General features: G+C 43.8%; 1 protein-coding gene and 2 pseudogenes across 1 annotated transcript; 2 read left to right on the forward strand and 1 right to left on the reverse strand.

Annotated features, from left to right (window-relative positions):
- Positions 1-24: 24 nt before the first annotated feature.
- Positions 25-9,209, forward strand: LOC136537146 (phospholipase A1-II 7-like; annotated as a pseudogene).
- Positions 9,210-12,552: 3,343 nt separating this feature from the next.
- LOC136530924 (branched-chain-amino-acid aminotransferase-like protein 1) lies at positions 12,553-22,010 on the forward strand. The gene is made up of 19 exons (XM_066523642.1): positions 12,553-12,870; positions 13,213-13,311; positions 13,691-13,762; positions 13,849-13,941; positions 14,164-14,301; positions 14,693-14,751; positions 14,863-14,965; positions 15,923-16,111; positions 16,197-16,297; positions 16,386-16,440; positions 16,607-16,693; positions 16,806-16,857; positions 17,262-17,347; positions 19,216-19,269; positions 19,397-19,480; positions 19,563-19,634; positions 20,297-20,377; positions 20,660-20,695; positions 21,635-22,010. The coding sequence occupies exons 1-19, from the start codon at positions 12,775-12,777 to the stop codon at positions 21,761-21,763; spliced, it is 1,686 nt and encodes a 561-aa protein (XP_066379739.1). The 5' UTR covers positions 12,553-12,774; the 3' UTR covers positions 21,764-22,010.
- Positions 22,011-22,510: 500 nt separating this feature from the next.
- Positions 22,511-23,485, reverse strand: LOC136539834 (uncharacterized; annotated as a pseudogene).
- Between the last annotated feature and the right edge of the window lie 833 nt (positions 23,486-24,318).

Below are 24,318 nucleotides of genomic sequence, written 5' to 3' on the forward strand. Positions count from 1 at the left end.
GTGCAGCCATACACGGCGTAACCATCGGCGATGCCTGGAAGCATAGCCAGCAGGTGGCGCGAGCTCCATGGCAAGGACTCCTGGAAAGGACTGCTGGACCCGCTGGACATCGACCTCCGCGCGTCCGTCATCTCCTACGGCGACCTCGCGCAGGCCACCTACGACGGGTTCAACACGGAGGCACGGTCGCCGCACGCGGGCGCGTGCATGTACGGCCTCGCGGACCTGCTGACGGCCAGTGGCGGCGCGCCCGGCGCCGCCGCGGGCGGCAGCAACCGGTACAGGGTGACCAAGTTCGTGTACGCCACGTCGGGGCTGCAGGTGCCCGACGCGTTCCTGCTCCTGCCGCAGCCGGGGCTGCAGGGGCAGGAGCCGTGGTGCAGGGAGTCCAACTGGATGGGGTACGCGGCGGTGGCCACGGACGAGGGCGCGGCCGTGCTGGGGCGGCGCGACGTCGTGGTGGCGTGGCGCGGGACGGTGCGCAGCCTGGAGTGGGTCAACGACCTGGACTTCACGCCCGTGCCCGCCGCGCCCGTGCTGGGCGCCGCGGCGGACGCGCACCCGCGCGCCATGGTGCACAGGGGGTTCCTGTCGCTCTACACGTCCAGCAACGCCAGCTCCAAGTACAACAAGCTTAGCGCCAGAGACCAGGCAAGTGGATCCATATCGATATCACTTTAATAGTTTAATTTGGAGAATTTCATTCATTCTTACTATACTGAGCTTAGTTCTATGAAATTTTTATTGATTCTTAATACTGCATTACTGCACATAATTTGCAGAGTGATTGTGCTGTTGTTCGATCCGTGGTACGTACATGACTAGTCTTAAGTCTAAACTAACGTAGGAATACGATGCATGAACATGAACTCACACACGTCATTCTGATTTTAGTGTTCATGGTTTTGAACTCTTTTATACTCCTTTTGTCTCTAAAACAGAGTTATTCTTGTTTTTTAAAAAGTCAACAACTTTTAACTTTGACCAAATATATTTAATAAAATATAATATTTATAGTACATAATTAGTAGCATTAGGTAGATCGTTGAATATACTTTCGTAATAAATGTATTTAAAGATATAAATATTGCACGTATTTTCTACAAACATAGTCAAAGTTGAGAAAAATTGATCAACACAATTCATATAGTGACTTTTTTTAGGGGCGAAGGGAGTGTTGAACATTTGGTCAATTTACGACTTATATTAATCCATAAATACGACTTAAACAATAGTAACAGTACCACTAACCATACTGTAACAGCACCACTACTGCAGATAGTATTTAACAGTGCAGCAACCAAGTGCGCTAAAAACGCTAACAGAATAGCATATGAACAATAGCGCACAGTGGGATTAGATTTATACCCTAGGGTGGGACTGCCGGTACCCGCGGACAGTGAGCCACCATCTTCTCCGTCGTTGGTGTTGGTGCGACCACCAGTCCTCCTCGTGTCCACCATGTTGCAGAGGAGGTCGCGCCGGGAGACTCCTGCAGGTGCGGTGTCGGAGCAATGGCACGGGAAGCTCCTGCAGGTGCGGCGTCGCAGCAGTAGCACGGGAAGCTCTTGCAGGTGCGGTGTCGGAGCAGTGGCACGGGAAGCTCCTGCAGGTGCGGCGTCGGAGCAGTAGAACGAGACTCTCCTGTCAGGAAGCAGAAGCCCCCGAACAGGAAACTGCAGACGGGGCAGCAGTCGCACCGGAAAGCCGGCGCTCCCCAAAAACTTGATTCTCCACCTACCCGTGCAGGTACGCTTGACGGGGGAAGTTCCGGAGGCCTGCTACCGAAGCTTCCTGTGCGCGCAGGGAACTTCGGTCGGAGATGCAGACGAACAGCTCAGCGCTCAGATGTTGCGGAGAGGAGGAAGAGGAAGAGTCGGGTCTCGCACGCCTGGAACAGTGGCGCCCTCCCCTCATTATAGCCGCGCAATTCCCATCTGTCCGTTAGGCCCTGTCGGGGGAATGAACCTGGACAGGGTGGTTGGGCGTTGGGAGTTCGCTGTGGCGGCTAGGGTTTTGGTTGGGCCAAGCGACAAAACCAGGCCAAACCAAGCCAGGCCCACGGCCGCGCGGGCGGGCGGCGCGGCTTGGCTCGGCGACGGCGGCGCATGCGTGTGGCCTCCCGGTTCTCCCTCTCAACTTGTCTATGTGAGAGTCCTAAGACTCACTATTTAAGTTGATAACCTTTTTAGTGAATTTTCCATATGGTACTAATCACTTTTCCACTTAACAATAATTGTGTGCCTTTAAATTTTATTTGATTAATTAAAATAAATAATGGGCCTGGCCCAAATTAATCTAACAGGGAGTATATCCTTTCTACATTCAAATTAAGGTTTTTTTTCACTGCAAGTCTGCAACACTTGTGCCGGGTCTCCACATGGTGGTTACTGACTAAAACTGACAGGACTTCCTCTATCTAATATTCTCTCCGTTCTAAATTATAAGTCGTTTTGACTTTTTTTATTTATCTATTTTGCTATATATCTAGACATATTATATCTAATATTATCTACAATACTAATAAGAGTGGCATGACTGAGGCATTACCTTAGCCTTTTCCCTATCACTGCTGGTGGACCAACTATAGGTTCGATCATGGTTGTTTTCTGATGATTAATGATTGTAATAGAAATCAGTGGTCCACTTGGCATTGCCTCAGCTACTGCTACGGATTGGCCGATAACTATATGCTCCCAATGTATTCTGCGGGAGGAGACAATGGCATCTCGATGATCTCAGGTAGAGTGTCTCGTTGATTCCTTCCTACAAGCATTTCGGCCTCTGATGTTCCAGCAATCTACCCACGAGAGGGACACCCGGATTAGCTGTCGGATGCACGAAACTCGAAAGCTACATGCCATTTTCCTTGTCTGAAGCAATTGATTATTTGGTTTATCCCAGATTAATTGGCCGAATGATAGCTGCCTAAAAGTAGTCCTCCGATCACTACGTCAGATTTAGACATCACTATCGACATTATCACTGTCGAATTTATGAGAACCGACAGTGATGTACCTTCACTGTCAGTTATGAGATTGAAAATAAGAAAATAATTAGGGCTGAGCTCAAACCGACAGTGGCCCTGTTCGGCTTATCCCATATTCGGCTTGTTCGGCTTCTTTTTTCAGCCGGAACAGTGAAGCACCACATCACTGTCGGTTTGTGGTTTGAACCGGTGGTGTTTTGCGGCAACTTATCACTGCCGGTTCAAGCCACAAACCGACAGTGATTTGGCTCTATCACTGTCGGTTCTAGCCAAGAACCGACGTTGATAAGCCTACAACACAAAAAGTCTGCAGCCGTCCTCTTCTTCCTCATCTCTTCCATCCCGAAAACAGAGGCGCGCGTTTGGACCCTTCCCTCCATTGTTGCGGCTACTCTTCATCATGAAGTTAGCGCTTGGATTTTGAAGAATGACTTGATCTTTTTGCTTTAAGGTTAACAACAAACATCCACTCATTTGATTTTGTTGCTTAATTAGCTTTGTTTTGATGGCTACATTGCTTGATTCTCATTATAGTTCTTTCTCCATTCTAGAGAGCACTTTTTTAATTGGATATTTGTGCCAGGCTCAAATTATGGTGAATCCATCATCCAAACGGTTGGTGTCTATGAACACATTTAAATTTCTAACTGATTATTTTGTGGTGGTCAAGATCATCATTGTTAGTATGTGATGCTATAATTAGTTCTCAGAAGTAGAGTAGAATAGTTGTTCTTTAATATTGTGTAATAATTGTTTTTTACTACGATTTTCAATTTACAGGGCCGGGGCTACCAATTTTAATTTTTTAATAATTAGTGTACAATAATATTTTTAAAAAATAGTACTTTCGAGCTATAATTATTGTTCATAAAACTCGATTTTTTATTAATTCTTTGTAATTACTGTCTCAGTATTTCTTTTGTACTGAGATGGATCGAGAGTGGATATATCTGTCCGGAACGGACAAGCGGTATATGCATGGCGTCAGCCAATTTATCACCGATGCCAAAGCCCATGCTGGTAATGGGAACCCTGTCTTCTATCCATGCAAAGGTTGCAAGAATCAAAGGAACTTTCGTCAAATTGAGTCTATACGATCGCACTTGATTATTAGGGGGTTCATGCCAAACTATACGATATGGACTATGCATGACGAGATTGGTGTGAATGTTCTGTAGAAAAACGATGATGATGTGGACATGCCTGACGTAGTCATCCATGATGCTAACGAGGAACCCGGTGTCAACACGGAACCTATGGCCACAGTTAATAATATGTTTAGGAACACGCTAGCTGACGACACCGAGAATAACGATGGTATTTCGCAGCTGCTACGTAATGTAGAGACCAGATGTCTTAATGAAAGACAGCTGAGAAAGCTAGAGAAAATAAGACAAGATGAAAAAACACCATTGTACAGGGATTGTTCAAAGAGCAAACTGAAAGCCGACACCATGTTGTTAGAGTTTAAATCGATAAACGAATTGAGCGATAAAGGCTTCGATCAGTTGTTAGGTATAATAAGGAAAATGCTCCTAGAAAAAAACGAGTTGTCTGAAAAGATATACTTGGCCAAGCAAATGATCTGCCCCATCGATCTCGAGGTTGAAAAAATTCACGTGTGTTCTAATGATTACATATTATACCGTGAAGAAAAATACAAAGATTTGGACAAGTGCCATAAGTGTGAAGCTCCACGATACAAGGAAGGGCCGTCAGATGAGGGTATCAAGATCAGAGAAGGTCTCGTAAATGTCATTTGGTATTTTCCTATAGCTCTCTGGGTGTATAGGTTGTTTGCATATGTAAAGTCAGCCAAGCTGTTGCGCTAGCATGGCGAAGAGCGTAAGAAAGATATAATGATAAGGCACCCCGCCGATGGGCATGACTGGAGGATTGTCAATACTATGTTCTATAAAGACATCGGTGGAGAGGTAAGGCACATTTGTTTTGCTTTGAGCACAGATGAGATGAATCCTTTCGACCAAGTTAGAAGCAATCATAGCACCTGGTCAGTGACGATCTGTATATACAACCTTCCACCTTGGGTCTGTATAAAGTGGTCGTACATCCAATTGCCACTACTAATCCAAGGGCCAAGACAATCTGAGAATGACATCGATGTGTTTCTGGAACCAATGATCGATGAACTAGTGGAGATGTTTGAAAAGGGTGTACCAGATGTTTAGGACGAGTACAAAAAGGAACATATCACGATCAAGGGAGTACTTATTGCTATAGTGACCGACCTGTCAAGTCGAGGTTTATTGTCTGGAGAGAAGACAAAAAGCTATACTAGATGTGTCGAGTGCTTGGACGGCATCACTGAACCCGTCAATGTCAAGTTGTACATCCATTAGGAATGAACAAAGGACAAGGTAGCACTCGGCCAGACCTGGCCTGCGGAAGATGGGACTATTAATGGCCGCCCAATTCCACAGGGGTACGCTTGCGTCATCATTGACAGAATACTTGATAAGAAGTATAACAAGTTACACATTGAGTGCCCCGTAGCGGAAGACAGGCCAAAACTTAGTCATAACAAGGGCTCTCAAGTGGCCTGGCGCAAGCGCTTCATTAAACTTGGCCACTAATTGTTCTCTGATGATGAGGACGACTACGAGTCTCCGCCCACCCACGATGATCACTCACCATCTCCCAATATAGATCACTCCCCTCATCATCCCTTATCATCACCTCCGAGAAGACAGAGGTCTTCTTCTATTTCTCCTCGTCCGACTCCATCTTTATCAGCCCCAAGAAAAAAGAAGGCTCCTCCTCCTCCTCCTCCATCTTCATCTGCCTCGAGAAAATAGAATTCTTGTCGTCATCCTCCTCCACCACCTCAGCCCAAAACAAGATCAAATGCATCATCGCAGTCACATAAAAGATCCTTGGATTCAGTCGCTAATGCTTTCAAAGTAGACCAACAAAAAAGAAAAAGGTCATTCAGTGGCAGCGTTACAAACTTGATGGAAGGAAAATTTACAGCACACATCTCGAAGAAAGATTGTATTAGTTTCTTCAATCTCTGTGCCTCACTGCCTCCATTTTTGTTGAAGTATGAATTCGAAAGGCAAACACAGAATCAGTACGCAACAACAAGAGCCGATGAAATACACAATGAAAATTTAAGGAAGATACAGAAGTTCGTCGAAGACAATCCCGAATTAACCATGAAAGAGGCCGCGACCATCTACTATGATGTACAAGAGACGACAACACCGGCAATGAAGTATGAAAGGAGCAATCTTTTGGTTCCTGATCACGAGTATAAAAATTTGACAACATATATGTGCCAGTTGCATGAATATCACATGGCTCAAACAATAGAGACGGAATACTTTAGTTTTGAGGTTATTATCCCTTCACCACATATTTTTAATTATCCTGAAGAAGAAAAATTCAATGTCCAGTGAGACTACTTGTTCCAGCTATACCAGAAATGCTCTTTCGATACACAAATATTGACGCTGTGGGCTATGTAAGTACCCTACACGTACGATATTACAATTAACTACTCTCTCGAGACACAAATTATTAACTTTTGAGCACTTTTCATGATTTTATGTAGGTGTATAGCAAAATTTTATATTCTAAAAAGCAAATAGGATAACATAGGCTTCTTGGACCCCTTGTGAGCCAATGAGAAGACATGTCTAGGCCTCCATAGATGTGACGTGGAAGACCTAAAACATAGATTGATTGTTGTCTCCGACGAATTCAAGATGAAGAACAAAATCCACATACTTCTAGCTTACAACTGTGAGTATGTGTTCTCGGCTTTTAATTTTATGCTTCTTTTTTCGTTAAGATTATTCGATAATTAGGATTATGTGATTGCAACCACCATTTCGTCTTTATTTGTGTTAATCTTGTCAAAAATCTTATCGAGGTGTGGGGCTCGAAGAAAAAACTATTTCATCATCTGGATGCACTGGTGGCAGTGCTGAATTAGTAAGCGACCCGAATAACATATTATTTTCTAATCACACATACCGCTTTTTAATGTTTCTCCTTTTAATGTTGCTCAGTGTCCGAAGAAGACATATCGGTGGGACGTAGGTCCCATTCAAGGTTGTCGAAATGGAGGGAAAGTACCTAAAACAGCTGGCGGAAAACAATAAATGCGGATTTTATGTAATGTGGGCAATGCTTCGCTACATCGGCGAGAAATCGAAAGAAGCCGATACGTTGGTGTGTATAATCCCCATTTCATTTATTTCTGTTAATCATTCAACAAAATGATATCATCTTTTTTGAACGGCAGCGCAAGAAATATAACCGTGAAAGGCTGTTGGACATGGAGATCGTCGCGCTGCAATTCACTCTGGGCATAATTAACCGAAGACCGAAGACCGAACCGAAAAGACCGAGACCGAAAAGTTCGGTCATGAGTTCGGTCCTGGCTCCCAACTAGCCGAAGTAACCGATAGAAGTTCGGTCATATGTGTCGGTTAACCGAAGTGACCGAACTGACCGTAGTTCTGTAGACTTCGTTCGTAATGTGTGATTGTGATTTGTGAGAACTGAGAAAGTTGTGTGCTAGAACTTGTCATAATAATGTGTGGTTTGTTTTATATATTATGTTGTTATTTTTTTGCCTTCAAATAGCAAGCATGCTGTTGAAAATTGCTATAGATTCTGCTATTGTTTGTGGCTGCTACTCAGGTCCGGTTAGTTCGGTTGTGACCGAGACCGAACCGAACTAACCGAGATCAAACTTCCTCGGTCTTCGTTTTTTGCAAAGACCGATCGGTCCCAGGTTTCTGATGACCGAACTGACCGAATGACCGAGGAACCAAACCGATCGGTTCGGTCTGACCGAATGCCCAGGGTGAGCTGCAATCAGAGTTGGCAAAATTCATCTTAGCCGAGATATTAGAAAAAGATGAAGTATTTTTCATTACACAATCCATGAAGTTCAAGGACCAGTATGGCCCAGAGCGGCTCGCCAGATTATTGTAAGAAGTCCGAGAAGCATTGCACAATCTGTGAAGTCCGAGAATATTTCTTTTTTTATTTTGAGGGATCGAGATCTTGATAAAAACATTTGAACTGTAACCGTAACATTTGTAATATTTAATATTGATGGACCTGTCGTCTAAGTAGCGTATATAAAGCGAAACCCGATTCCACGAAAAAATATAAATTAAAATAAATTATAAAACAATGAAATGCGAACGTGACATCACTGCTGGTTAGCAGAAAACCGACAGTGTTGTCGTAAATATCACTGCCGGTTAGCAACAAACCGACAGCGTTGTCTCAACCATCACCGCCGGTTCAAATACAAACCGACAGTGTTGGTGGAAATGAACTCTATCGGGTGGTCTTATGAACCAACAGTGTTGGTGGAACTAAACTCTACCGGTTGTATAAAGAACCGGCAGTGAAGTTGAAGAACACTGTCGGTTTATAGAAATCGACAGTGATAGCTTACCCTCATCACTGCCGGTATGGTTGTGCCGGTTCAAAATCCGATAATAATGGGGTGTTTTGAACCGAAGTGTAATTCTGACGTAGTGGATTGAACGATCAATATACATAATAACATGCGTGCAGGTTCTTGAGGAGATCAGGAGGCTGATGGAGTTGTACAAGCACGAGGAGACGAGCATCACCATCACCGGGCACAGCCTCGGCGCGTCGCTCGCCACCCTCAACGCCGTGGACATCGTCGCCAACGGCCTGAACGCGCCTGCCGCCGCCGCCGGACCCTCCTCCTCCTCCTCCTCCTCTTCCGCGCAGCCGCAGCAGCCCTGCCCGGTGACGGCCATCGTGTTCGCGAGCCCACACGGGGGGTCCCTTCTTCAAGGCCGCCTTCGCCTCGTTCGGTGACCTGAGGGCGCTGCACGTGAAGAACCAGGGCGACGTGGTGCCGCTGTACCCGCTGCTGGGGTACGTGGACGTGGCCGTGCCGCTGCCCATCCACACGGCCCGCTCGCCGTGGCTACGCCAGCCGGGCACACCGCAGACGCTCCACAACCTCGAGTGCTACCTGCACGGCGTGGCCGGGGAGCAGGGCAGCGGCGGCGCCGACGACTACGGAGGAGGGTTCAGGCTAGAGGTGGACCATGACGTGGCGCTCGTCAACAAGGGCGCCGACGCGCTCAAGGACGAGTACCCCGTGGCGGCCAAGTGGCGGGTGGCCCTCAACAAGGGCATGGTCAGGGGCGCGGATGGCCGTTGGGCCCTAAAGGACTTCGAGACTGTCTGATAGATTCATATTTATTAACAAGCTGCCTCTGCATGACTCATCATGCATGTTGTAATGCACGCCTTTTTCAAGTGTCAATGTGTCATTCAGAACTCAGTGCTACAGATGCTCGTTTTGCTGCATGTTATTGAATCAAAACTTTCAGTGCTACAGATATGTAGCATTTGTACATGTCTGATCTGGCCATCTGGGATCGTTTTCAGGAAAGGTGCAGAACAAAGGCACAGCACCAGCACACCACACGCTCACGCTACCCCTCGATGTTGAACTGAAAAACTCTAAAAAAAAAAGTGAGAGGTCTGCTTCCGGTTCCGGGGGTTGTTACCTGTCTTGGCATCTGTCCTGTCAGCTCGTTGTAGGTTTTTTTTCCTTTTTTTTTTGAGAGAGAGAGAGGATCAGCTCGTGGGCTGAGCGGCGGTGTGGCTCTCTGGGCTCTGGCTCTGCTGAACGGCTGGACCGCAGGTGTTCTTGTGAATGTGCTCTGGCGGCGGTGTGCGTCTCTCCTGGGCCGCAGGCGGTCTGGTGAACGCGCACCTGCAAGGCAACGTAAAAGGGCGCGGTAACTAAAAGTAAAGTTAGAAGGTGTCAAATGAGAAAGTTGTATAGGTGTTTGATACTAATAAAAAAATAAATTACATAATCCAATTCTACGAGATGAATTTATTAAGCCTAATTAATCCGTCTTTAGCATATGTTTACTGTATCACTATATTGTCAAATCATGGACTAATTTAATTTAAAAGATTCGTCTTATAAATTAGTCACGAGCTATGCAATTAGTTTCGTAATTAATTTATATTTAATATTATATGTCAAACATTCGATGAGACAACGACTAAAAAGTTTGGAAGAGGAACCAAACACCGCCTAAGTAGGGCAGTAGCGAAACCCTTCAATCGACGCGCGAGGAAATAAAAAAAAGTCGGAGGATCGATCGTGATCATGTCCCTCCGGGCCCTCGGTTCTGTCCTCGTCCGGCGGTTCTCGCCACGCGGCGGGATCCCAGCGCGCGGGTGCAGGCGCAGGCGGAAACCCTAGGATTAGCTTTGCATAGGCCACTTCGGTCTCTCCCCACTTCGAGGGATCTTGACGTCGTTGACGGCGCTATCGGTGCCTTGGCCGCCACGGGTGGGATAGCTGCATTAATTGGAATTCTGTACTCCAACGGAGATGAGTCATCTTCATCTCTGGAGGTGACCGACAAGCAGGAGATCACGAACGTCGTGACTGACGTGAAGAGGCCCCCTGTTGATGATCCAGCTAACAGAGCAAAGTTCACGGATGAAGATGGCAAGGTAGCTTGGGTTCAGTACCGTGACTACATCAACTTTCTAATGCGGCATCCTGAGGTTACTGACCACGATGAGATGATTCGAAGAAGATTTCCTAAGCGCCCCACTATCAAGCTGGGGAATGTGAACACTGAGGAACAGGAGGAGGGCATGATTTGCGTCGTTGATGAGCCAGCGATGAAGGCGAGGTTTGAGGAATGGATGAAACAGTTTGGGAGGACCTACAAGAACAAGGAGGAGCAAGCTATGAGATATGAACTATTTAAGGCATGCGCAATCAGAAGTGACAAGGCCAATGCATCAAGACAGTCCAAGGCCAACGCCCGTTTTGCCCCAAAACGACCTCGCGGACTGGACCTATGAAGAGATGTATGGTCCTCGTCGCCAAAAGGATGACTCTTACTGGGAGGAGTACTTCAATGAAATCAGCCATATGTATACTGAAGGGATGATACAAGGCTATCCAAGAACGGTTGACGCTAATCAAAAGGTGGGGTGGACTGACGCTGCGAAGCAATGGTACAAGGTATTAAAAGCAAAGAAGGCAGGACTAGACGCTGCAAGGAAGGCTGAGCAAGCTACAGCCAGAAGGAAGACCAAAGGGGGGGGGGGGTGTTAAGCGTCATCCTTGGTGCTACCACTGAGTTAGATTCAGTGGCCGCTCATGAATGATAGCAAAGTTTCTGTAACAGCAACATAATAAATCGCCGAAGTGACAATCTCTTCTCTGTTTTTAGAAGTTATCTGTATCTGATCTTTGTTTGGTTACATTCTACTGAACACTGATACTATGTTGGAGGAGTTCTTCACTCCTTTGGATGTGATGACAATTACGTGATCCTATATTTGCTAAAGTTTGAATGAGCCATTATGGCTGCGCTCTCGGAAGAGCAAGCTGCACAGCATTTGCAGGCTGTAGCTGCATATAGCCACAGAGGAAATAGAAAATATAAGAGGAGAGCTGAAGGAAAGGAATGGTTGAAAGCTTTCTAGAGGTAAACTGACGATCTTGAAGTAGGAGTCATCTAATGGGACCGCTTGGAAGTTCCTGTCTTTTCCTGTCCGTATCCCGTTTAGGGGCTTTGCTGTTTTCTTTTGCCTGCTGAAGGCTGGAACTTGTACTGTCGTAGCTCTGTTTTGTTTGTCTAGGCGGTTTATCTACATGTCATGTGTGCTACTCGGTATCCCCAGCGGGGTTAGCGTGAGTTTGTATCGTGAACATTGCTCTCTGTAAATAGCAAAGTTTTCCTCCGTCAAAAAGAAATATATATAAAAGGAGAGCTAGTTTGTCTCGTGAACATTGCTTTCGATAAACATGCCAACTAGTCGAGTGTTATTCTTATCCAGTACAGAAGAAGTAGATGCAGGCGATCGTCGTGTCATCAATCATCATCACTCTTACTTCTTCCGTCACAAAGAATACAATTCTCTCTTTACGAGAAGTCAAACGGTTAGAACTTTGATTAAAATTATTTTAAAAAATATTAATATTCCTGATACAAAATTAGTATCATTAGATTAGTCATAGTATATATTTTTATAATAAATTAATTTGAAAACATAAATATGAATACTATTTACTATAAAGTTAATTAAACTTGAGCTAATTTGATCGGCACGGATCCTGTAATTATATTCTTTTCCTGAGGAGTGAGCAATAAAAAAAAAGGAGCGTGAGAACCGCGCGCATCCATCACGACTGAGTTTTGCTTGCTTGTTTAATCGTGTAAACACGTGCACCAATAAGTTCACTGCTAGGGTAGGTTCATCCGTTCATGCTGGAGAGGTCAACGATAAGCGGGAGGATTTCGTCGTGATTCGTGCAATCGTGTTCGTGAACGGAGGATGCAGCGTCTCCGTCGTGCATTGCACCCACCCTGTCCCGCATTATGCACTGATGAAGCACTGAGCTCAACTGAATTTCGTCGGCTAGTTTCACTGTTGAGAGAGAGAGGGAGTGGGAGTGAGGAGGGGATAAGCAAGAGGCCCTACGTGACATGACAAAATGACAACCAATAATCCACACGCCGCCCGCCGTACGTTCTTTTGCTAGCTCGGGAGTCGCCTCGTGCTCCTCTCGCCGCGCCCACGCCACTTCACCCACCAGGGCAGGGCACCACACCATCGGTGGTGCTCCCCGCCTTTCCCAATACACACACACTCCAGTCGGGCGTGGCGGGTCAATTGGACACGGGAGGAACCAACCACCCGCACATCCCCCGCTCCAATCCCCAGTCTCCACTCGATCGGCGAGGCGCTGCGGCCGCGGGCGAATGGCGCCGGAGCCGGATGCGGAGTCGCCCGTGGTGATCCACGCGTGGTCGGCGCCGCGCTCCCTCAGCACCAGCCTCATGTACTCCTTCGCCCAGGTCGGTCCGCCGCCCCTCCTTCCCTGCTCTGTTCGCGCCTCAACGCATCCTGAGGCGCGAGAGAGGAGATCACAAACGGATGGGAACCCGTTGCAGTGCACGCGCGCTCGCTCAGCTGCAACGCAAAATGATCTCGGTGTTCCAACGAGAGGGATTGTGGTAGGCGGTAGGCCTATGCGATGCGCGTGCTCATCGCGTCCAAGGAAACTGTTGCGTTATCGAGTAATCGAGTGTCACTCTGAGCGCTGCTGCTGCTTAGCCTCGCGCCCATTTTTCTTCAGGTGCGCTAACTTAACTTGGCAACTGATTTTCGATTGCTGTTTCCTGTATGTATGCCGCCAGAGGGATGACATGGAGGTGCTTGACGAGCCTCTCTACGCAAATTTCCTGCGCGCCACCGGCGTCGACAGGCCCTACCGGCAGGAGCTCCTGTCTAAAATGGTGAGATTCGGCACCGTGCAAGGCTTAACTCTAACTGACACTTCGAATTGCCTGGAACTATGGCTTGTTTCGACTAGTGAGGCGGTTGGCAGACAGGCAACTAATTTGGTCCCGACCTTCAAGCTTTCAGGCTGCAATGCCGCTTTCATATCCTTTTCTGGCCTAAAACAGATGTCTGCATCTAGGACCATTTAGGTGGAAATTTCTCATTGTTTCAATTAATCCTGATAAATTTTGTATGGAAAATACTATCATGTACCATAATCTTTGTATGCCCCTTTTTGGCAAGAGCAGAGCATGTTTTCCCCCAGAAAATGCTGTTTACGAATTGTGTTCCTTGTGTCTAATTGAGTCACTTGGGGGGGCATTTCTGGTGCAGGACCCTGATGGAAATAAGGTTGTCAAAGAGGTGATTTTTGGCCCAGGGGATAAAAAGTATCGTTACTGCAAGGTATGATTTCAAAAACCTACTGCACAGCTTTGTGAAATGATAAGTTTTATTTATATATGATAACCCCCTTTCTTTTCTTTGAGTAGCACATCTCAAAGCAACGTCTCCCAAACCTGTCAAGCGACCTCATGAAGAAGGGAAAGCATTTCATATTGATACGTAACCCTCTAAATATACTGGTATCTGTCACCTTAAGCCTCACACATGCAGTTCACTTTTTTTCTTGTTCTGTTTCACAAGTTTTATCTTATGACATGCCACTTTTGTGTTTGCCTTTCTTTTTTTTCAAAAAGAAATACCTGATGCTTTGCAAGATCTTTTTCTTTAGCAGATTTTGCTATTCTGTGCTTCACATGTGACCTAATGTGTACCACTAATAATATCCAATTCCATTATCCCAGCCATCTTTTGATAAAGTTGTTCCACCATCCTTCATGGAGCTTGGCATAGGAGAACTTGTCTCAATATACAGTGAACTATGTGGACTTGGGAGCCCACCCCCCGTGATAGATGCAGATGATCTGCAACAGGATCCTGAGGTAAATCTATGACTGGTTAATGCAGTGGTTTTATTAGAGTGACCACTGTCCATCTTATGATTCTGATCTAAGAGTAATAGATGTCATCTTCCACGATGATATAGTAAGCTGCTTTATAGGGCATGCCACTTTAGTCCTCAGCTTATATGCTACACCAACTACTTTTCCCCCTTCTTTTTGCATGAGTATGCCAACTTCTCTAGTGCTACATTAGTTCACAATTCACATCAGTTTTGATTGTCATAAATCATGAACCCTGCAATGGTAATGGTTTCATAATATTTAAATAATGTGATGCAAATGTTTGCTGGTTTCAATCCTTGTGTTGGATTTCCCATAATTTTGACATTTGCGGTCCAATGTATTCAGTTGGTTTGCACCTCACATGCAGGCTGTCTTGAGTGGACTCTGTGAGGATCTGGGCATTCCTTTCCAGCCACAAATGTTGAAGTATGTATGTTGTAGACAATACTGACACTAGTATTACACTTTTGTTGTGATATACATATGTAGTCTCATCATGTATCTGTTAGTTCAGTTGGAATTGTTTCCTCTTTTTAGATGGGAAGCTGGCCCCAAGGAATTTGATGGTATATGGGCCCCCTGGTGGTATGGGAGTGTGCACAAGTCTTCGGGTTTCTCTAAGCCTCGCCAATATCCTCTGGTAAGCTTTTGCACACACACACACACCCAAAAAAATAAAAACTCTCTTGATCCCCATTCTCCAGTATTTATGAGCATTTTTATGCTGCATAAAATTTGCATAGCAAGTCAGTTCTACCTTGATTGGAAAGGGCATGCTGAGAAAGGTAGATGGTAAGAAGCATGCCAGTCGGTGAAAAAAATACCTAGGCAAACTTAAATATTTTACTTGGAGAAAATATGACATAAATATATACATAATTTAATAGCTTTTTGTGTTCAAGGAATCATGAGTGTTTAATTGGATGTTTAGTATGAAAATTAGTAGGGGCTGTTTTGCGAAATCTGTCCTGAGACGTTGCATATTTTTTCCTTTACCATATTATTCCACTGCAACGGCAAAATTTTGTGGTTGCAGATAGTGACTTATAAGAATGTCATCTGTGGTAGCAGATGGTTGATTCACGTCCTTGTCTGTATAAGGTGCTCCCATGATTAGTACATACTGAAATTCTTGGTCTCTCATTCTCTGTTTATTTTCTCCTCGAGACAAATTTTCACCCATCTTGAACTGACGTGTCACATGGCCATGTGTTCCACAGAAAACCTTAGCTGTTTATCACAATGCTGCTGGTAATTCTGAAATACACTTAAATGGTGTTCATTGACTAGCAACCAGATTTTTCAACATTCTCCTTGAAAATCCATTGCTAATACCTGAGTCATGACCATTATTTTGTGGACATTTATGCATTCTATTTAACCACCTGATGCTTCAGGGCGATGATTAATCTGTGATGGACTGTAAACAAACTGAAGCACCAATAAGAAAATTATTTGCTAGTAAATAAGTGCTTTGCAAACTACTAATGTTTTAGCATACTTCCATTTTAGTTTACCAAATTGCTATGCACTTAATCTTGTTTTGTACCATCTGGCACAGTTCTTATTTACCATGGAGTTTCTTGTTTGATTGCAGACTTTCCCATTCGCATTTTATGACCTGCTTGAGCAAAGCTTGCCTTTCTACAACATGTTGAAGCGCCAAATAAGGAAGACAAGAGGACCCTGGCAACCGCCATTACCTGACCCTCCTCTGCCTGTCCCTGCAAATAAAAACATTCTTGTTTGGGTTGGAGATGAACTTTTGCCCCGTGACAGTGCAAAGGTATATGCCACTGGTACCTTGTGGCATGCCACCATTAACATAGTAAACTCTCTACATTCTTTCTCTAATAATGTTTCTTGTAAAGGTTTCAGTGTTTGATTCAGTTGTACAAGGAGGAGATGCTGTTTGGGAAGGTTTACGTATATATGATGGAAAAGTATTCAAACTAGATGAACATTTGGACAGGTGCAGTAGCTAGTTCAGTCTTCTGTCTGCATCCCATTTTCTGTTTATGGTTTATCTAACAGCTATGTTCTCTTTTTTTCTTATCTAGATTGTATGATTCTGCAAAAGCTATGGCCTTCAGAAATGTGCCTACTCGTGATTGGGTAAGCTAACCTTAGCATACGAGCTTCATGATTTCGCTGTAGATTGTATTGCAATGTAGGTGCTTGTGGTTCTCTAAAATCTGAATTCTCATTTAGAGAGGATCACTGGAAACAAATTTCAACTTTTTATTAACTGAGCTGTCATTTCACACATGCTTTGGTGCAGATTAAGGATGCCATCTTGAAGACTCTGATTGCAAATGGAATGTTTGATAATGCTCATATAAGGCTCACGCTCACCCGTGGGAAAAAGGTAAAATATAGATCAAGATTCATCACAATGTCACTTTTATAGTATGTTATCTATCACCTTCATGTTACCTGCTCGCTCATTCAATTCATTGGCTGTAATTTATCAAGCGAAGGTGACATCTGGAATGAGTCCTGGTTTCAATCTTTATGGGTGCGCCTTGATTGGTATTCATCTTTTCACCCACCTTTTTCTCTTTTTGCATCCACGTGCACCTTCTTCTCTTTGGCATCATGAGTCCACCTTTGAACACACACAAAGCATTTTCTTTCCACCATGAATTTTATTTGAGCACAAAGACACACAATAGGACATGGAATGGAAGAGTTTAAGCACCAGTGGTGTTCTTTAAGTGTTCTAAAGTCAACAGCATAACATCACATGTTCATTGACCGACCTGTAATGCACAAGCTGGTAACACTTGACTATGGTATATCTATTGCTTTACTGGCAATACATCTTGAGGAAAGGAAACTAATTCATGTCACTGTTACATGAAATTTAATTTGTATCAAGAGGTGCAATGAATGCTGTTCTGTTAGTTTCTGATAAAATCTTTTTTTTTGTTCAGTGCTTGCAGAGTGGAAACCACCAGTGTATGATAACTCTCATGGAATAAAATTGGTTACCGCCACCACACGTCGAAATTCTCCAAATGTAAGATATACTTACTGAATTCTTCATGATTTTTTTTTATTTAACTTCAGCTAGCTTTAGGGTCATTTTAGATGAGTAGTTTTTCTTAATAGGTGAATTTCTTTCTCACATAACTAGCATTTACTTGGAGGGTGAAATGTGGTAAAACCACCTACTAGGTGGAAACATGTAAACCAATTCAAAAAATGTATTTTGGTTGTTCAAAAAAATTTGAAACTTGGCACATCCATAGTGCATACAAATATGTACTCACATGCAAAAGTTGGAATTCAAACTCGCATTTGAAAAAATCGTACGAGAATGACAAGACAATCACAATGTTACCAATAGCCATCAGTGCTAACAAAAGCAGCATTTCGTCCTACCTGGTGGTCTCAATATGTTTGTTTCTTTATTATAATTGCCACTGAAAACATTGGTTTTATAGTTTAACAGGAAAATCATTGTTAACTTCATGGACATTTGAAGTTCGATTAAATCAACTATTGAGTTTAAGATCATCTTTAAGAGGTTGATATATCTCAGACAATCATCTTAAAAGGACAATATCAACTTCTTTGCATCATTCGCTGAGTTGCTTGAATATGGAGGAATTGTGACCATAGTTCCGCTAGGCGCTCGCCTAGGCGCGACTAGGCGCGACTAGGCTCTAGTCGGAGGGTGTCCGCCTCGCCTATGGGGGTAGGCGGACCCCTAGGCGGCGGTGGCTCGTCGGCGGCGGCGGTGGTGGTGGAGGAGCGCCTGGCGGAGGTCGTCGGTGGGGGAGGAGGAGCTGCGAGCGGCGGCGGGCGCTCGCGCGGGCTTGCGCGGGCGGCGGTGGTGGTGGAGGAGCGCCTGGCGGAGGTCGTCGGTGGGGGAGGAGGAGCTGCGAGCGGCAGCGGGCGCTCGCGCGGGCTTGCGCGGGCGGCGGTGGTGGTGGAGGAGCGCCTGGCGGAGGTCGTCGGTGGGGGAGGAGGAGCTGCGAGCGGCGGCGGGCGCTCGCGCGGGCTTGCGCGGGCGGTGGTGGGCGCGTGCGCGGGCGGCGGCGGTGTGGGAGGAGGCGTGGAGAAGGTGCGCTGGGCCGTTTTTAACGGTGGATAAGGTGGGTTGGGCCGTTTTTATCGGCCTTACTTCTCTTTTCTCCCTGTTCCATGACCATTGGTCTTCTATTTTTTCTTTTCTTTTAAGTACTTAAGTATGTATTAATAAATTTAAGTATGTATTGGAAAACGCCTAGGAAAACGCCTAGGAACGCCTAGGCGCGATTAATCCCGCCTAGGCGCTAGGCTGAGGGTCAGCGCCTAGATTCCGCCTAGCGCCTAGCTGAACTTTGATTGTGACTAGCACAATCTCGAACATATTTATTAATTATTATCTGTATGCAAGAATTTGGCTGTCTGGTTTCTTTTTAGCCACTAGCTTGCCTCTAGGCTGATAGTTACCATTAGACCCCAAGAGTTCTCATTACCTAAATCTATCGACTCAAAGAAACTTTCCAGAGCAGTCATAGTATTGTGCAGTTGCTGGGCTCAGGGTTGCCATGTTAACACGTAAATATACTTCTCACTGATAGACATTTGACATTGATCGGTCATAGCTGTAGACAAAAGTGAACTGGAATCTGTAAAACTTGTTTTCTTTTCAAGGCTGCGGAATTTTGTATTCATCCACTAACTCATCAATAGCTGGTGTAAACCAAATATATTTGTCTATTACCTCCATCACTTACAGTTTCAGTTGCTGTCAATGTCTTACAGTTTCACTATTTTCAATGTTTCATATACCTTTAGTTCAGCATTGGTTCAAATACTCTGAAATATGTTGTTCTGTTACTTTCTGTTCTTTTAATTGTCAATTAAACTTGACCATGGTTGTTCTCCTTGTTTCAGAGTATAGACTCCAAGATACATCACAACAATCTTATCAACAATATTCTGGCAAAGGTTCACTTTCCTTTTGATTTGAAGCTCTTAATTAGCTCTTAGTATATACCGCGACTTTAATAGAGTTTTTGTCTTTTGATATCTTTTTTTGATATATTTGGACTCAATTTTCCATCCTCTTATGCAGATAGAAGGTAATCTTGCCCAGGCTGAGGATGCCATTATGCTAGACAAGGATGGCTTTGTATCAGAAACAAATGCAACAAACATTGTAAGCATACATACCTTTGGCAAATCGACTGATGGACACTTGGCACATGACTGCTCTAAGACCGCCATTGTGTTAACTGCAGTTTATGGTTAAAAAGGGAATTGTATTGACACCTCATGCTGACTATTGCCTTCCAGGCATTACACGAGCAACTGTGAGTATAATCAGATTCCAGTTGGAACAACTGGGGCCAATCTATACAAGTGCTTCCTTTCCATTCTGACCAAGTATTTTTGAGATATATTCTGTTCTATTTGTGCACCAATACTCTTTCTGAGGCTCAAGTTGTTTCACAATATTTGAATTATGTTGCACATTTATATACTATTAAGATATGTAGTGGAAAAATATAGGTTCTAAAATAGTAGGAATGGTTCTATCTGTTTTCATTTTGATAGAGGAACTTTGCTACATATTAGGAAGTAAGGTTCGGTTCCTTTTATTCATTATTTTTCTGCATACGTTCAAATTATTGGATTAGGGTCATATTCGAACTATCTTTTTTTTAGCGAGTATTTGAACTATCTTCATCAGGAGAAAGTGTAGAATATCTGAACTACAGAAGCAGAAATTCTCCGCAATTCTAGTAGCCTTGCATCTTTTCGTCAGTGTCCTGCCTAGTTGAATAAGTTTTCCCGTTCAATACTTCTAGAACTCTGTTATATCACTGTATGCTTAATGTAGTGTCTCTGGATTCTGGTTGTGTATGCTTACTGTAAAGCGCTACATATATGTGGAAATGCGCGGAATTGGTGCTAATGATGAAAAGGTGTGGTTTACTGAGTCTTTCTAACATTTCTCAAATGAAAATAACAGGTCATGGATCTTGTGGTGAAAGAAAACTTTGTGTTACATGAACGATGCATTAGTCTGTCAGAATTTCATGCTGCAGATGAGGTATGGTACTTTACTTGGAGATATCAGTTATATGCTCTCTATAACTGGGTAATCCTTCATTGAATGTCTCTTATAAGACTTCCTGTTGATGAACTAATATGAAAAGATGGAGCGCACTTGATCAAAATTTTCCTTTCAGAAGGCTTCCATGTAGGATGCCATGCACGTAAACTTGATGTTTAGAATTATGCATGAATTGTTATTGATATATTAATTTGCCCACACCCACCATAAGTCCAGAACATGAATGTTTATTCTTACAGCTCTGATTTTCACATGCAGGTATGGACAACTGGAACAATGGGTGAAATTACTCCGGTGAGTTTGACTTTCTTGCACTCCATGGTCATGTTTTTGTTTTTCCTAGTCAGTTATTCACTGTCAAATGGTTCTCATAAACTTGAAAACTGAAGTTGGATTTGTTGCATTATAGTGAAGAAATATTTGCATATGTTCTCTAATCTCAAGGAACACTATTTGCTCATTCCTTTTATTGTTTGTCAAGGAGGTGTGGCCCCCTAACTAGATTGATCTCTTTTCTTTTGCATGCTGACAAGTGACATCGAGTATTGTTACATACTCCCTCCATGTCCCTAAAGAAAGTCGTTTTGGACATCGACACGGTCTCAAAAAAACAACTTTGACCACAAATTTTTGCTATAAAATATTTATAGAATATAGTCAATATATACTTTTATAAAATTACATTTCGAGATGAACTTACATCACTTTCATATTTTCAAACTCAACCCAAAAGAATTTATTTGTAGTCAAAGTTTAAAATATTTGACTTAAGACAATCTCAAAACAACTTTCTTTAGGAACATGGAGGGAGTATGACTTTGCTGTAGAATGCTCCGGTTTTCCAGCAATTCACCTTTTTCTGTTTTGTGCTCCGAGTATATGTTGACTAGGAAAGTACTCCCTCCGTGCAGAAAAACATGCAACTATGGGTTGCGTGCCAGAAAAAGTAACTCACATTTGATCAAGTTTCTAGTGAATAATATTCATATTTATGGCTTCAAATTAATTTATTATGAAAATACATTTCGTAATTAATCTAATAATATTTATTTGATATCATAAATATTGATATTTTTTTACCTATAATTCGTCAAACTTAAGATACTAAAACGTGACACTGTACTAGAATTGCATGTTTTCTTGGACGGAGGGAGGACTGAGAATCACCTGTTGCCACTGTTGGCGCACCCAAATAGCTGTCTTATTGCTGATACATTCTGTGCTTTACAACAGGTTGTAATGATTGATGGCCGTGAAATCGGCGATGGGGAAATTGGTCCAGTCACTAGACAAATCCAGAACGCATACAAAGTCCTGACAGCAGGGCAAGGAGTACCGATACCGAGGATTGCTGAGGTGTAATTGTCGAAGAGGCATCCCTTATCTAGTTAGGATCAGTCCCACAAGGAGCCCGATGATACCAATCTATAATCTCCATTTATCACTATTGTTTAAAGGCACCATGTAGAGCCCGATACCAAGTAATAAATTAATAATCTCCATTTATCACTATTGTTTAAAGGCACCATGTAATCAATGTTATTCCAAACAGGATACTGTGTATACTGCTGGAGATTATAAAGTCATTGCACTGGTATGTGCTTGTATGCGTCTAAGTTGCCTATAGTACTCTAATCCCCGTGATTATTGCTGATCCAATTTGCCATCATGTTCCCTGCCCATGCATACGATTCCAGTGCTTTTTGTCGAATCTGAATCTCTCTTTTTTTCTGTGAAGCAAAGAGAATCTGTAGAAGTGAATTTTTCACCTCATAATTTTCTTGCAGCATGTAATATATATCTTTACAGGAGAGCACAGGCATTTTCATTGCTGCGTGTGTTGGAACCAAATCTCCAAGGAGTTCAGTGCAGCATGGGCATGGTAATAAGGGTCATGATTCTTGCAGGTATGCTAGAACCCAGCAATGAAGATGACAGAAAGGAAAACACACATTAATCCATCTCTAGTTTCAGTAGTCCAGAAACCTTCAAGGCTACCAAGAATGGAACAAGTCCATGGCTCCAACCTACTGTGTTCGTGCATCAGACTGTGCATTCAGACGAGCAAACAAGGGTGCATACAGAACAAACTAGTATGGCGACAATATAAGTGCAGAATCACATAGGTTAAGAAGATAAATGTGCATGGAACTAACATGCTGCTGCAAAAACTACAAGACACTGTTTTGATAGAGGTGTCAACCAATCACTACACTTGGTAGCCTCACAGAGATGCGATGACGTCATCATTGGTTATGTTTTCAAATATATCTTGCTCCAGGAACACCAATAAGCAGTCACTGGTCCACTGGTTGCAGGGTTCCTTCGTCATTGTGCTGTCTATGAACTTCATTGTTGAAGATGCTGTCTTGGCGATAGCTGCTGTGCCAGGAAGGACAAGAGCGAGTTTCAGGAGCAGATAAACCAATGGATACATGGAGTTCTTCCCTGTCCCCACCATCTTCACAGAAAGATGGCTCAATCTAACCATTTCATGAAATCTGGCATCAGAGCGCACATCAGTTATGAACGCTTGGAGTTGCAGATCAAGTGCTGCGATAGCTCTATCGGGAAACTCAGATGGATAGAACTGAGCAAACTTAATGAGCTTGTCCTTATCAAAAGCTTGGAAAAGATTGCGTGGGTTTAGGCATGATGCAAGGCAAACCAATTCAGAGCTTTCCTTGCTAAACCGCTTATCAAGCTCCCTGAGTTGGTCATTGATAACTTTTACAAAGACATGGATATGTTAATGCTCCAAGTTCGTCGATATTGGAGATTCATCGTCACTCCACCTGTGGTGTGCATACTGCTCTCCCATGTCAGGCATAGGCATGTCACTCTCAGTGAAAAGCAAGTCCACTTCCATGAGCAAAGATGGCCATCCTTCCTTGAGAAGAATCATAAAGTTCTCAGCATCCAGGTCGTTCCTGTCCAAGGCCAGGGACAATTCATTTGTAGCAGCTAGTACATCTCGCATCACGAGCAAAACAAAGGGCATGTCCTCGCCCATTGTGCTCTTAATAACGTAAGTTTCTCATCAGTCCTTTTGGAATCATCTCTCCCCATAAAGTCAAAGTGCATCACAAACAGCAGGTAAATAAGCAGCAAGTTTCACTAGTGCCTCATAGTATGAGCCCCAGGATGTCTCACCTGGCTTCTCAAGGTTGTTATCCAGATTCAACCCTCTCTCTTGGATCAGAGAGCGGACCTTCTGATTGAACTGAGGAGACTCTTGAACTAAATTTGACAAAGCAACAATAGCTCGGAAAAGCTGGTAAGTTTCAAGCAGATTTTGGGAAGTAGAGGCAAGAATGGAATGCAACTGGAAAGCAGAAGAATGAACATAGTACGCTGATGCACTTGCTTTACTGACCAATGTTTTTAGTTCAGCAAAAGTTTCATCAGCATCACCATACCGAGCCAAGCCACAACCTTGGCCCCGCACATTTGACAAGCTCAATCCAGCTTCAGAAAGCATCAAATCAACTGCCACTTTGACATCAGGCTCTGGCACAATCCCAAGAAGCCTCTCTACAACCTCACCCTTGCCATTCAGATAGCGCACAAACAGAACCATGTAGTATTTCCCTGTGGAAGGTGGAGAACACACATCAACGACTATCCCAAAGGGATCTCCCTGGAGCTCATTGGCAATACCTTTTCTTACTTCTTTAGCAAACACATGGGCAATATCCTTGTCAATGGTAGGTTTCACCGCCCGACATCCGACGGGGAGCACCACGATGCGATGCACCTCTCTCGAACAGCAGATTGACCATGTAGTTAGACATGTCGATTGACCCAAAAATCCACACACCAAAAATCCCAACTACAATTTTTTTTTAAAACCCTATGTGATGATGAGTGACATTTGTAAGAGCTAACTCTAAGTATTGCATTAGTCGTAATCCAAC

Source organism: Miscanthus floridulus, chromosome 2, assembly GCF_019320115.1.
Source record: "Miscanthus floridulus cultivar M001 chromosome 2, ASM1932011v1, whole genome shotgun sequence".
NCBI lineage: Eukaryota > Viridiplantae > Streptophyta > Magnoliopsida > Poales > Poaceae > Miscanthus > Miscanthus floridulus.

Coding starts and splice junctions, on each gene's coding strand:
- LOC136530924 (XM_066523642.1), top strand. CDS start 12,775: ATGGCGCCGGAGCCGGATGCGGAGTCGCCCGTGGTGATCCACGCGTGG. Junction 16,441..16,606: donor ATGTGCCTACTCGTGATTGG/GTAAGCTAACCT, acceptor GCTTTGGTGCAG/ATTAAGGATGCCATCTTGAA. Junction 20,378..20,659: donor AATTTCATGCTGCAGATGAG/GTATGGTACTTT, acceptor TTTCACATGCAG/GTATGGACAACTGGAACAAT.